Source organism: Clarias gariepinus, chromosome 20 (assembly GCF_024256425.1).
Source record: "Clarias gariepinus isolate MV-2021 ecotype Netherlands chromosome 20, CGAR_prim_01v2, whole genome shotgun sequence".
Taxonomy (NCBI): Eukaryota; Metazoa; Chordata; class Actinopteri; order Siluriformes; family Clariidae; genus Clarias; species Clarias gariepinus.
This window is the reverse complement of record NC_071119.1, coordinates 18,375,698-18,390,806: the sequence shown is the minus strand read 5'-3', so window position 1 is coordinate 18,390,806 and position 15,109 is coordinate 18,375,698. Positions and strand designations below refer to the sequence as shown.

Genomic DNA, 15,109 nt, shown 5'->3' with positions numbered 1-15,109 from the left:
ATCTTGGAATTGTAATTCAAGTTGCTTAGATTTCTTAAGTAGGAACTTCAGCAGCAGTAATCCTGTCAATGATGCACGTCAAGCCCTGAGTTCAAACCCTGCGCATCATTCCTCTTCAGATCGTTCACAAAAACATAGCATTTAGTGTAAAGGGCAGGAAATGTCAAGCCGTTCAGCGATCATATGACAGACTAAAGAATGATAGTTGTGATGCTGAAGGAATGTGCGTGTCATGCTTCAGACGAGCCCTGTTGCAGTTTCACTGTGATGGACACGGCTGTCAATGTATGAACGCTTGCAGCATCTCCTCAACTTTAACTACATCATTATTGGATGTGCTGCAGTATTGTATAATTTCAGCCTCTGCCCTTCCTGCAGTATTTTATAATAAATTTAGTTACAAGAGGTGTTCAAGTCAAACCGGGACATTTCATTGCGCAGAATAACAGACCAGTAAAAACTTTCTAATAATTATTTTCTCCAAAGAATCCCGCATTTATCCCAGCATTTCATTCGTACTTGAATACTGTCAGGCGACAGGGTGGCGTACTGGTTAGCACTTTGGCCTCGCACCTCCAGGTTTAAGGGGTTAGCCTCAGGCTTAGGTTCATTGGGCTAGGCTTCAGGTGGTAGTAGTAGCCTTAATGTGGGAGGCCCCTAGTGACGGGGAGGAATTGGCTACGACTAAATTAGGGAAGAAAATTGGAAAAATCCAAAAAAAAAAAACATTATGACATTATGTACATTGGTGGCATGGCGGCTTAGTGGTTAGCACTGGAGCCTTGCACCTCCAGGGTCTGGGTAGGATTCCTGTCTCTGTGTGCATGTTCTCCCCGTTCCCCGACAATCCAAAGACTTGGAGTGTAGGCTAATTGGTGTTCCCAAATTGCCCGTAGTTTGTGTGCCCTGCAACGAATTGGCAACCCGTCTCCTGGGATAAGCTCCAGGCCCCCCAGCAACCCTGTATACAGAATAAAGCGGTATAGACGCTGGGACGACAACATTAAATACAGTAGGGACAGCTCGGAAAGAATTAACCGCGAAAATTTTTTCCAAATCCATACTTGACAAAAGTGAGCTTGTACAATTCCTCATCACAATAAATGATTTTTTACAATAGAAGTAATTCAGTTCACGTAAGCCTAACAGTTAGACACACTTTCTCTCCTGAGAGCCTAGCAGCGTAATTATTACGAGTAGCTGTAGACAAAGCTTTTTCGTATAACAAGCACATCTTAAACCCTCGTATATAAAAATGTCTAATTGAAATTTAGTTGAGAAATGCTTCTTTAAGATGATCATGCTTCTTCAGATTTAGGTATTTATGTCTACTGTATGTTGATATCTGACTGCATAAAAATAAAACACTTCAGATTGACAACTTTGTTTGTATGCGTGAGTATGTGGGTTATATTTTACATTATATTATATTGTACTATATTCAACCAGACAATATTTTACACTGGAATATAAGTATTGGCTTAAAATGATCAAAAATGTAATGCCATCTAGGGCCAAGATTATATACATATATAAATTCATATACTGTAATTGTGACAGTACAGTAGTATTGTCCACTTTAATTATGTCAATTATGTTTTATCTTGGTCTGCATGGATATAGTATTTTTCTCTTGTCAGTTCATATATTCTACTGTATCAACTGATTTTATTTTTCTTGCTTAAAGGCAAATGTTTTAAAAAACTCTTTTGACAGTAACATCAGCAATCTGACATTCTAATAGAATAATGTAGATTATAGTACTGGAAGATGTTTGCCTTCCAGTTTTTAATTCTTGTTCAGGATTCAAGCAAAAAAAAAACATTTTGTTTAAGCTTTTAAGTAGTTTATCTCTTAGGTAAAGCTGTCGATCTGGGCTAAGGGGGGTTCACAGGCATGTGGTAATCAGGGATGTTGGGAGGTGGGAGGTGCCCTCATATCATTGCAACCTTTTGAAGTTATGATTTTATAGCTAAACATCTGGATCACTGGATCCCAGGTGCATAATCTGCTTCTAAACAGATCCAGACTCTGTATACAGCCCTATATGAATTTCACGCCAAAGATTAGGCTGGTTTTTGTTAAGTCAACCTTTCATCTTGTCTCTGCGTAGTTACCTGCTCTCTCACGCCAGACGGACTTGCGCTCCACACTGTGTAACTCTTCTGTCGACCGTTTCCTGGAGTTTAACTCGACGAGTCAGAAGCAGGAGTTCCAGAACTTCACGTGCTCCCTGACGCCCAATCAGCTCCTTCAGACCAGAGCGGTTCTCCTCCAAAATCTGGACAACAGGAAGCTCCTGGCTGCTGTAAGTACCGTAAAGCTTATTCCTTATATCACATTTGTGCAGAGTACAGGATATGTGTGGGGAAAAAAAATCCGTTTAGACAAAGACCTTTACAACAAAGAACTTATGTATAATGAGTCATACAGAGACTTATAATAAATCCGTGATCATTAAGCTCACTTAACAGATGAAGATGTGTCAAAATGAAGCTTTAAATAAACTTGAGAAGAATGATTTGTAGACCAAAATCAAATTTGTTTCATTGTATTTCTAGAACATGAAATTAGATATTTATATCTGTCATTTTAAAATAACTTTTGCACCTTTTTAAATTAAATCTCCAAAGATGTTAATCATTTTTAGCTGTAATTAGGCCAACGATGCTCAATGATTAAATTTTCTTCAATTTATCTATAAGGAAAGTCCTGATATGCAAACCTAGGTTTGTTGCCTGGTAGCAGAAACGAAGCTTCTTTTGGAAATGAGAAATATTCCCTTTATGTTTCGTTTTGTTTTCAAGCGGACAATTTTTCAAATCCTCTCGAGCCTTTGTAGAATTATTGCTTGATTAGATGGGAGGGATTGCTATATTCTTTCATCACTTTGGATATGCAAAGATAAAAGGCTGCAACGCCAGAGGTTCTCTCCGAATGTGCTTCATACGTACATGCTTCTGCTATATGAATGTGTGTGTGTGTGTGTGTGTGTGTATATGTGTACTAAATAAATGATGAGTGAGCACAGACATCCCCAAACAAAAAAAAAAATCCATTTGAGGTTATAAAGACCAAAAAATGGGAGCAACTGAAGAGACAGCAAGAACAGATGGAGTACTTCTCTTATGACTCAGAGAGGGAGAATAATAGAGACGGACTGAGAGAAAGAGAGAGAGAGATGGAGTGAAAGAGAGAGAGGGGAATTTTTTTTTTACCAACTAAATGTTCCCTGTTTTTCTAATAAATATCCACAAGTCTGGGTAAAACCATTTGTTGATAGGGGGTACAAGTATAGCAAGAGTTTCTCAGTCTTAAAACATATTCCATATATATAATGAAGTTTAAGATAAAGAGTCTGTTCTAAGTTTGTTCCATTAACTTTAGCTTGGAGCTGTGTTGGGTACAAAAGAATTATCAGCGGTGCCAACTACACTTGCAATCCAGATAAAAAAAAAAAAACACTATTATGTAAAAATACAATCATCAGCTGCAACACTAACACCACCGCCAGGTGAACTGAATAGCACTGATTATTGAATATGTACCAGAATGATACAATGGTGACAGAATCTTGTTCACGAGAGGTGAATTTATGCCCGTGGGGACCAAAGGCCAACCTGTTTGGTCCAATCCCACAAAAAACCTAATGTAACCAACCTGATGAAAAAAAAAAAACACAGTCACCAAAGAAAGGTACTGTATCAGAAGAAACATCACATCACAGCCTGCCGTATATAAGGCTAAGCAGGCAAGGTTGTTGATCCGGCCTCCGACTTCCCCAGATCTACATCTGATCGAGCATCCATGTGATATCCTGATTAAAGAAGTTTGATCCATGAAGTCCCCACCTTGCAACTTTATTATCACATATACATCACTGTAAAGTCTCACTCCCACTTATTGTCTATACCGCTTTATCCTGCATGGGGGCCTGGACTGTCATTGAACTGTGGGAAGCAACCGAAGTGCCTGGAGGAAACACACAAAGCATGGGAATTACATGCAAACTCTATGCACACAGAACCGAGGTAAGAATTGAACCCGGACCCTGGAGGTGCAAGGCAGTGGTGCCAACCACTATGCCACCATGCTGCCTCATTACTGCATAGTGAAATTCTTTATTCTTTGCATATCCCAGCTTTTGGTTAGTAGGCTGGGCCAGGTATACAGTATACAGCACACCAGAGCAGACAGGGCAACCCAACAGCGGCAACCTGGCAGAGCTGGGGCTCAAACCTCCAACCCTCCAATCAGTAACTTAGAGCCTTAACACACTAAACCACCACCATCCCAAAGAATCTGCAACTAATGTCCCAATGCTAGATACCAGAGCACACATGCAGAGGTCTTGTGGAACCATGGGGCCAAAGCTGCCTCAAAAGTGCAAAGGGAGCCTACACAATATTGGGCTTAATGTTTTAGTTTTAATGTTATGGCAGATTTGCGTAAACACCCCTATGTTCATAATGAGGCTTGGCTACCCCAAGTGCTTTTGGATAAATACAGGGTTCTCAGGGTTATTATGTTTGAAGGTTGCTTGTTTCAATTTGGTGACTTGAGTACAAGGGTTGCATGAATATTTACATCATAAAAGTTATGCCTATTCAAATTTAGAAAGTCTTGTTTATCAGGATAAACAGGCAATTGATGGACGATTCCGCAAATGTGTGGGAAAACAAGACAAGATTGCGAATCTGTAAAGTTGCTTTGTGACAGTGACCACTGATTAAAGCACTATATGAATAAAATCAAATTGAATAGATTCAGAACCTGAGTGACAAACAAATATCACAATAAGATAAGCTGTCATAAACAACATGGCTTGGTACAGTATGTGCTGAGACTAGGCTACACTAAGCGATATGTTGATGATGTTTGAGTGTGTTATTCCTATTGTGTATGTCTGTATGTAATTAAGTCCGAGGCGAGTATACTTGATCAGTAATCAAGTGAGTTTCAATGTCTGTGAGTCCTTGGCAGTGAAGTTTATATGCTGTAATATCTCTTAGACAATGATTTTGTTGTGGTTGTGACAGTAATATATGAATGCACTGAAATAAACAGGGAGGTATATTGCCAAAACTGTATTCTGCTGCATAAATAGTCCTGGTTGTAAACAATAGAAATATGATAAATTGAAATTGAACAACCTAACTTCCACCTTAAATTTTTTTTTGGCAGATTATAAAATAGCACATATACTTATGAATTTACTGTTTATTGTTTGCGCAATTTAATGAAACCCAGGTGGTGTAATGTGGACATGGGAGATACTGACTTGACATTCTTACCCATTCTTTATTCATACCGCTTATCCTGTACAGGGTTGTGGGAGGCCTGGAGCCTATCCTGGTGAATCCGGGAACTAGATGGGATACACCCAGAATGGGGTTCCAGTCCATTACACAGGGCACAGGCACCAACACTCACACACATGCTATATGCAATTTGAAAATGCGAATTAGCCTAATCTGCATGGCTTTGGACTGTAGAAGGTAACTGGAGTACCTGGAGAAAACCCAAAACATGCAAACTCTGAACACACTGACCCGAAGGCAGGGCCTTCCATCCATCCATTATCTATACTGCTTAGTATACACACACTCCCAATCATAAACTACCGGCAATTTGGAAACACCAATCATCCTACACTGCATGTCTTTAAAATATGGGAGAAACCCAAAGTACCTACCAATGCGGCATGAGGAGACCATGCAAACTCCACACACCCAGAGGCGAGCTTTAAATGTCCAATCCTGGAGGTTCAAAGTGACACTAAGCTACCATGCTGCTGTTTAATGAGTCACTAACTCTCTGCTTCACCCAAATCACTTGCAGAATTGCGTGTGTACCGCTGCTCCTGCTGTGGTTTTCTACATCCAAACTCAGTTATTATTATTATTATTATTATTATTATTATTATTATTATGTTAATGATCACATTGAATCCACACTTTTACTGGGAGCTTATCATATTCTTTCTATGTTGTCATTGTGTCCGGGGGTCGGAAGCAATACTGTGCTTTTCATCACAAGGTGATGGTGCAATTGCTCGCCCTATCATCTGGTTCGATTCCCAGGTGATGTTGTAGCCTTTCGAGTCCTAGAGAGCTAATTGGCCGAGCTCTCTCAGCAAGGTAGAATGGTAGGCATTTAGTGCACTAACCTTAATTACGACTCTAGAGCCAATCATGGGCGTCTGTGAGCTCACGGAAGCAGAATGAACGGATAGCGCTGTCCTCCCAGTCTGTTACGCCGCCCCCATCGGTGCGTGAGCGAGCAGTTTAAAAAGATGTGGCCGGCTGGCGTCAAGTGGTTCGGAAGAAACATGTGATAGTCCTTAGCCCTCCCGACTAAGTGGTAGTAGTAGCCTTCATTTGGGAGCGCCCCTAGTGGCGGGGAGGAATCAGACACGACTAAGTTAGGGAGAAAATTGGGAAAAAAATGATGCGAGCATCCTATTGTTGACGTCATCGAGAGTCTCTCCCATCTGCACCATGCCTTTAGTATGTTAAGATGAGTTAGATACACTGATAACTGGTCAATACAGTTGTTATTATGTTCTTAATGTCTTCACCAAACCATGTCCTTACTGGTTTCAACTGCATGCCAAGTTATACAAGTTCTTACCGTGTGGACATAGTGGGATCATGGCTCTGTGTGACTGGGTCTAATATGTAATCATGAAAGTTATGAGTGGCATTACTAAGCTTACAGCAGTAAGAGGATTTAGTAGACGGCAAATCCAAGAAATTTGCCTTCATCCACGACAGGTCTAAAAAAAAAAAACACTATACAGACAAGTTAGCTAAGAAATGATGGTTTTACTAAGCCGTTAATGCTAAAGAGTATATTAAAAGCAATGTTTAGTTTTCAATTGCGACTTTTTATTATTACTGCACTGTTTGGTCCAGATACTGTATCTCAGTAGCCTCTACAAGAGATCAGTGTTTGTTTTGTTCTGTTGCACATTGTTCTTTGCTTTTTATTATTGCCTTTGAAATTAGTATCCAGACATATGATTCTCCAGTCTCTGTATGCTTTTAAAAATGATAGATTCTGTACAGGTGCATTTTTGATCCACAAGGTACACACAGTATCAGCGTAGTCTCAAATGTGCTGTACAACTAGTCCTCACGGTCCAATCATGCGCCTTAATGAATACTTTTGCAATTATGTTCCTTTGACTAAAGGACAGAAGACGTATCCTCACGAGTGCCACCATTCTAACAAACAATAAATCTTTAAAATCACATTCCGTGCCTTTTTATAGTATGTGTAAGTTAGGTACTGTAGACAATATGCCTCGAATGCAGGAATGGACACCAGAAAAGCAACCGGCGATGTAATTAATAAGAAATTCCTTTGAAATATATTGAGATGATTTCCCTTCTACATTTATTTTTCTGCAACTCGAAGCCTGTCATCTTTAAACCTCACCCCCGAAGGGAACCGTTACAGATGTCAAGGACAAAGTGACAAGTTCTCCGTTTTGGCAGTCTGTTTGGTTTATTTCCCACATCATGCCGAACACATTGGCCCGTTTTCTTTCCTAATATCTCTCCCTACAGAAAACATTTCATTCAAAACATCAGAGAGATTAAATCAATCTGAATGATGCATTTGGCCCAGAGTACAAGTCGCTGATGGATGGAAGCCGCTGGTGTTGAAGAAGAGAAGATTTGAGCCTTGATCTACAGATCTGAGCTGGCTGATTTCTCTTTATTAGCCTAGAGAGCGCATTTCCATGAGAGACTCACTGGAGAGTGTAAATGTGTCTTCAGGATGCAAGCTGGGAGATGCAGCCTGCATTATTATCAGTATTAGCCGGTGGAATTTAAATAGTTTATGCAAGTTGTTAAGCTCCTGAAACCAGAAATGGTTATAACCCCCTCAAGCCATGTGTGTGCAAATTGAGGATAAAAGGCCACCGTTCCACAAGTGTGTGTGTTTGTGTGTGAGCATGACATAGCGTCACCTTATGCTGCAGAAAGCTGGCCATACAACACTGCACCCAGACAACACTCAGACTACCTCATGCAATCATAACGGATACAAGGCATTACACGGTCTAATGCCTCTCAGTTTGTGCAGGTGGGTGAATTCCAAAGGTAATATTGGGTATAGATTAATGCTTCATTCTGCCATTTGTGGCCTAAAATCCAGTTACAGGCAGAAAGCTTCTTCTAGGTCTTATCGAAACCAGAGACTCTGGATACCTCTCAGTCCTGCCAACACACTCACCCTCACTCTACTGTATTTACCGTATCTCTATATCAAGGTCAGAAACTCTGATCTGTGGCTTTAAAGCCTTAATTATAGACTACCTAGGAGATCATGAAGGATCTAAAAATACATCATAATAGCAAGTCACTATGCACAATCGATTTATGTTGTCCAGCAGCGTTGAGATAATAGTGGACAACGTGACTGGTTGTAAAGGTTACGTCCAAACACGATGAAATGCAACTTTTAGGTCTTTGAGCAAGACCATTACCCCTCAAGATTCTCAGATTTATTCTTGGATTGTGGATATATTTATTTATTCATCTATTTATCCTTTCAACTTGTAATCTTCAATAATATGGTAAAGGATCTGGTCGATCCAAAGTCTATCCAGAGAACACAAGGTAAGAGGTACAGTAGGAGTCCACCCTGGACAGGACCCCATTCAGTCTGTCACAGGGCTCCATGGACACACATTCACATCAAGGGGTCATTTATTTTATCCATTTTATTATTTGGTGACTTAGTGGTAGGTTTCCACCCAATCCCCAACCCAGCCACTGGATTTGACATTCCCAAGCCCAGATAAAAGTGGGTCAGAAATGTCATCCGGGGTGAAACCCGTGCTAAGTTGTGTTCGGACCGGATTGTCCGCTGTGGCAACCTCCTCAACAAGAGCAGTCGAGAGACTAACAACACCACCTCGTGAATGTTTTTGGGAAGTTCTAGGAAACTGCAGAACCTACAGAAAATGCTCCATAAGTAGTAACCCATGGAACTCTGAAGCTGGAGCAACACTTCACTGATCACAATTACCGTAATTTACCAAAACTATTATGCTGTAATCTAACGAAACCGTCTCCTCTTTCTTTTAGGTGCCTTCAGCACTGAATTTGAACCCTGCAGATTTTGTCACTCTGTTGGCCAGGACCAGTTCCCATGTAGCCCCTCTAGCAAATCAGGTGAGTTCTGGTTCTGTGCTCTTCTTTAAATTGATTTGCATAAGAATCTCTTTTCCATGCCTTGGAGTAATATTCTTGTCAGACTTTTATTTGAATGAGGTGAGGTATGGAAAACAGACAAAACAGTATTTGAATGTGGTATATTTGATTAAGGTGTGCATCTTTGGTATCTGTGGAGCCAGCTGTCATAATTCCCATTGTTATAGCAAATGTATATGTTTAGTTAAGCCATGCGTAAAGAAAGAAGTTAATACGTTTCTTCTTGGTGGTCTTTATGATTTTCATAGAACATTACTCTCATATTTATACTTTTGACTGGATGTTTTGTACATCCCTCTGACTCTAAACAGGTGTCTAAAATTCCTACGTCAACCATCCTCAATGCCATGAACTCCCTAGACTTCCGCTCAAATCCCTTTGGCAGTTTGACTATGTTCATGTGTGGTGGGAATTCAAGCTCAAATAGCAGCAGTGCAAAGCCAGCCTTCCGACTGCCACCGCAAGCCACGCTGTCGCTAAGCTTAAACTCGTCCCAAGGCAACTCAAGTAAGTGAACTGTTCAGCACGTAATGATTCAAAGATTGGAACAGGAAGTGTTTGATTTCGCAGTGGCATGACTGAGGAATTGTAGTCACTACAACAGCACAGAACATTAACTGTGAAATGTAAAAAAAAAAAAAAAGAAAAAAAGAAAGTGACCTAGCATCATTTTATACAATACTGAAATGATATGACGTCATTTGATGTGTGACATCATTGGAAATGAAACTGAGTACCATTACTGATAACCTTTAAAAATTCACTTTATATAATACATTTATAAAAAAAAAGTAATAAATATAATAACAAATAAATGTATCTTATATGCATTATATATGTACAAGGGGTGTTCAAGTCAAACTGGGACTGAGGCTCTAAAACTGACACAAAAGATTTTCTGATGATGAGATTCAACAAATTGAATGTTATGTTAATAATTTCTGATATTTAATTGTTTTTGATTATGTTTCAAAAAAGGAAGTATTAAGGATGTCACCGATTACTAAAATGTTATTTGGAATGAAAAATGTATGTCCCATTAATAGAAGTCTCCTCTTTATGACCTACTTAGTCGGCACACTATTTATAGGAAGCCTATCGTACATGTTTCCACTTAGTACACTGGCATAATTAAAGTTTTGTCCTAGCATTTTTTATTGGTATTTGTATAATCCAAAAAGTAACGGCCAATACAGTCATGCATTATTGATGTGCGTGTATCAATTTGCCTCGGTTGAGGAATATCAAAAATCTTACTGTGCCTTGGCTTTTATCCAAAGCTATCCGACTGGACGCTTGGAATAATTTCTGTTTTTCTACACTGCATTACACAAAATAATCCCTGTGCAAAAATATTTGTAACACTTTTGTTATAATGGAAAATGACTAATGGCTTCTTATTCTCTGCTGCTTCCTCCTTTTTAGCTGCACTAGACACATACCTTGCTAGTCAGATTTACCTGCGTCTTTCCGTCTGCAGACCATATTGAGTAATATTGTCATCATATAATTATAACAATCGGTTATAAAAGAGAAGTACTTTATTATAATTACTATATTATAGAACACTACTTAATGATTGTGTTGATACTATTGATTAGCTAGTTTACGGACACCTCCAGGGTCCGGCTTCAATTCCAGGCCAGACTCGATTCCCGTCTTTATGTTCTCCCTGTGCTTGGTTGGTTTCCCTTCGGGTACTCCGGTTCCCTCACACAGTCCAAAGATATTGAGGTTAGGCTAATTGACGTTCCCAAACTGCCTGTAGTGTGTGAATGGGTGTGTGAGTGAGTGTACTGTATGTGGCGATGGATTGGCACCCTGTCCAGGGTGTACCCTGCCCGTGCCCTAAGTCTCCTGGGATAGGCTCCAGGTCCCTGTGACCCTGAATACAGGATAAGGCAGTATAGAGTGAGGAAGTGAGGGAGAGAGTGAGTTTACAGAGAATATCAAGCCATGGTGGGCGGTACTGTACATGGTTTTAATAGGCATTTCTGACATTCAATGGAGATACTTGTTATAGTGAAAAGTAAAAATTTACAAAACTATATGGACAAAAGTATTTGGCCTAACCTGTTAATTCTTGAATTCAGGTATTCCAATGAATCAGGCCTCTTATTCTCACTGAAGGACAATTTTAATGCTTTAGCATACCAAGACATCTTGGACACGCCTATGCTTTCAACTTTGTGGCAGCATTTTGAGAAAGACCCTTTTCTATTCCAACATGACTGTGGACCCCTGCATGAAGCAAGGACTATAAAGACGTGGTTTGATGAGTTTTGTTAGGATGATTTACGAGTTGCCTGAACTCAACCCTATCGAGCACCTGGCATGGGGATTGCGAGCCAGGTCTTCTCGTCCAACATCAGTGCCTGAGCTCATAAATGCTCTACAGAATGAATGGACGTGAATTCCTACAGAAACACTTCACAATCTTGTGGACAGCCTTCCAAGAAGAGTGGAAGCTGTTATAGCTGCAAAAAAGGGGGTCAACTCTACATGTATGTTAAAGTATATGTATTTAAACTCAATTTGGCCATATAGTGTATGTGGATTTCATTGGACATTGTTGTTTGTTCAATTGTGAACATCTAAACTACTGTATACATATACAGTATGAACATATATTTTTTTTCCATTTAGTGTGTTAAAATTTCCACAGTAGGTTGCTAGAAAGATTTGGAAAAAAAAAAAACATTAACAGAGTTGTTCAATTATCTATTAATTCATCTAATAAATAAAATAAACGGACAAAATAAGGACTCAAAACACTGATCAAACCATCAGTGGCTGGACATGCAGTGGTTAAACACTAGTAATTTGGTCATGCTTAATATGTAAGAGATGATAATAAAAAAAAAAAGCACTATTCCTTGTTGGAAAACTAACAAGAATTTTATAATACTTAAATAATTTTACTGATAGGCCTTTGGTGCAACATTTACACAGGAGCTAAAGCCTTATGAAAATATTCACAATTGACCTATCGGGGTTTTCAGTCTAAGATTTAATTTCCTTACATGCGCACAAGAAATCTGTTCCTCACCTACAGTACCTAATACACTGCACTTGGTTATTGTGTGTGTGTGTGTGTGTGCGTGTTTATTTCTTTTTCTTACATGCTGGGCATAGTTCTCTAGTGGAATATCATTAGAATAAAGCTAATTAGCAGCTGTGCCACGCATTCTATTAGTAACAATTTCTCCGAAACGCCAACCCTCTCGTCAGCCCCATTCTGTAGAGGATTTATGCTGCTTGGGCTTTACAAATTAATGAAACAATCCTCCAGTAACACCCGATTCAGCTCCGTTCAGTGCTCACGCGACTCATTCCGGTTTTCAGCCTAATTGCTGTCTGCCTTTTCTTGAGATTCGTAGTATTCCTGTTGGACTTGCTGATGTGAAGATCTTACAATACAGTACCTCTGTAGAGGTTGAATCCTTGGTAGTTGACGTCTTTTGCTCCCTCCCAGAGGTCCAAAACACCTGAGGATGATGTGCTTGAATGTGGTGGGGTATGTCTCTGTATTTTATAAAATGCAACAATGATGTGGTTGAATTCTGGATTCTGATTGGCTAGGAAGTGCTTAGTTTTCTGAGACAGGAACTCAATTAAACGTTGCTGGCTGTCTTTTAAATAACAAGTTTATACAAATGTGTTTGTGCGCAGCTTGTTCACTTCGATTGGTTTCGCTTTTTTCTTTCTTTTTTTTTTTTTTGCATATTAATACCCCTTAAAAGCCAAGCTGCACTGATTTGTGCCGGCAACACAGCATCGACACAGCAGTCGAAATCATCAATGATGATTTAAATGAAATATATGTGCTTATGTGGAAGCCTTGCTGGTGTGTGTTTTAACGGGGGAGGCTTCAGACAGCAAACTGTGTATTTCACAATGTGCCTATTTTAGTTCAATCCTAACCTTATTGCCATGATTTTTTTCCATTATTATTATTATTATTATTATTATTATTATTGTGGTTGTTGTTATCATTATTCGTGGTATTAGTAGTAAACCCATTAAAACTTAAAAGGCACAGATACATGCCGGCTACATATAATAGGCCAAAAATATTTTATTATAGATATCATAATCATCATGATTGTACAGTTGGTTAAAATGAAATAACATTTATTTCATGAATATTATTATTATTATTATTATATTGCCCAGGCTGTGCTGAAAAAAAAAAGGATACGTCACTCTATTTACTGCACAATCCTGACCCCTATATATATTTATTTAAAATAAATAAATAAAAAAGTCTGGTTTGACTAGTGTGAGCTGTTCCAAGGAATCATTGGAACTTTGGATGGTTTGGATTTATTGTGTCATTGCGTAGAACCTAGAAATTATCAACTGAATTCCGACGCCGCTTGTCGAGCTGTCCTGTTGCCTCCGTGTCATGGCACAATTTCAGTATACATGGGTAATGAACGGGTCTTTAATTAAAGGTTGCTCGTGCCCAATATGAGGTTGCAACCACCAAACACAACCCTAATGTCAGGACGCACTGTTTGTTATGCATGCTGTCCTGACAGCTCCAGACTCTCTATTTACATGTTGTTGGGGCTGATTTAGTTATCAAAAGTGTCAGATGTAATAATGTACCGCATACTATATGGCTATTATAGTGATTTTCTTTTTTTTTTTTTTGTAATAACCGGTTTTGTAAAAAAATCCAGATTTTCACAGGTAACCAAATTTTTCACTCATCTTTACACCTGTGTAAATGATCAAAACACGTTTTGGACGAAATATTCATCACATATTCATTACTTACAAGCTGTCTGTGCATGCATCAGCTGCCCCGATAGCAATTTATGCCTCCTGTCACGGGTAGTTATTCTTAGTCAAACATTTCAACTGTCTCCAGTTTCGTACTCCTGTTACTGCTGGGTGCGTGAGGCAACCAAAACAGATGCTCATGTGTTTGATGAAAAAGAAAAAATTATAATTTTTTATGCATCTGTCTGTCTCTCTCTCTGTCTCTCTCTCTCTGTCTGTCTCTCTCTCTCTCTGTCTCTCTCTCTCTCTCTCTCTCTTTTATATTCTGAAGGTGAATTTTGTGAGAATTTGATTGGCACTTTGAAAGGCACATCAGCCCTGCGTCTATTCTGGGCCAGTCTCCGCCCACTTCTTCTGGGACGAATCGTCTACACCCCGGACACGCCCTTTACACGGAAGGTTATGGCACAGGTAATGCAGAGACGCACACAAACACACACACCTACACACACACACCTACACCTACACACACACACACACACACCACCTACACACACACACACACACACACACACCTACACACACACACCTACACCTACACACACACACACACACCACCTACACACACACACACACACACACACACCTACACATACACACACAGACACCTACACACACACACACACACACACACACACACACACACACCTACACACACACACACACACACACACACACACGCATACCTACACATACACACACAGACACCTACAGACACCTACACACACCTACACACACACACACACACACACACACACGCATACCTACACATACACACACAGACACCTACACACACACACACACACACACACACACACACACACACACACACGCATACATACACATACACACACAGACACCTACACACACACACACACACACACACACACACACACACACACACACACACACACGCATACCTACACATACACACACAGACACCTACACACACACACACCTACACACACACACACCTACACACACACACACACACACACAAACACACACACACACACACATACCTACACATACACACACAGACACCTACACACACACACACACACACGCATACCTACACATACACACAC

General features: G+C 39.8%; 1 protein-coding gene across 3 annotated transcripts in view; it reads left to right on the top strand.

The window, feature by feature from the left end:
• Nucleotides 1-15,109, top strand: part of LOC128508408 (phospholipid-transporting ATPase ABCA1) — a 171,701-nt gene that overhangs the window by 45,066 nt on the left and 111,526 nt on the right. For all 3 annotated transcript variants that reach the window (XM_053479743.1, XM_053479742.1, XM_053479741.1), the window contains exons 7-10: nt 2,114-2,308; nt 9,105-9,191; nt 9,542-9,737; nt 14,293-14,432. In XM_053479743.1, the coding sequence (XP_053335718.1) occupies nt 2,114-2,308; nt 9,105-9,191; nt 9,542-9,737; nt 14,293-14,432 (618 nt within the window). The remainder of the gene's footprint in view (nt 1-2,113; nt 2,309-9,104; nt 9,192-9,541; nt 9,738-14,292; nt 14,433-15,109) is intronic.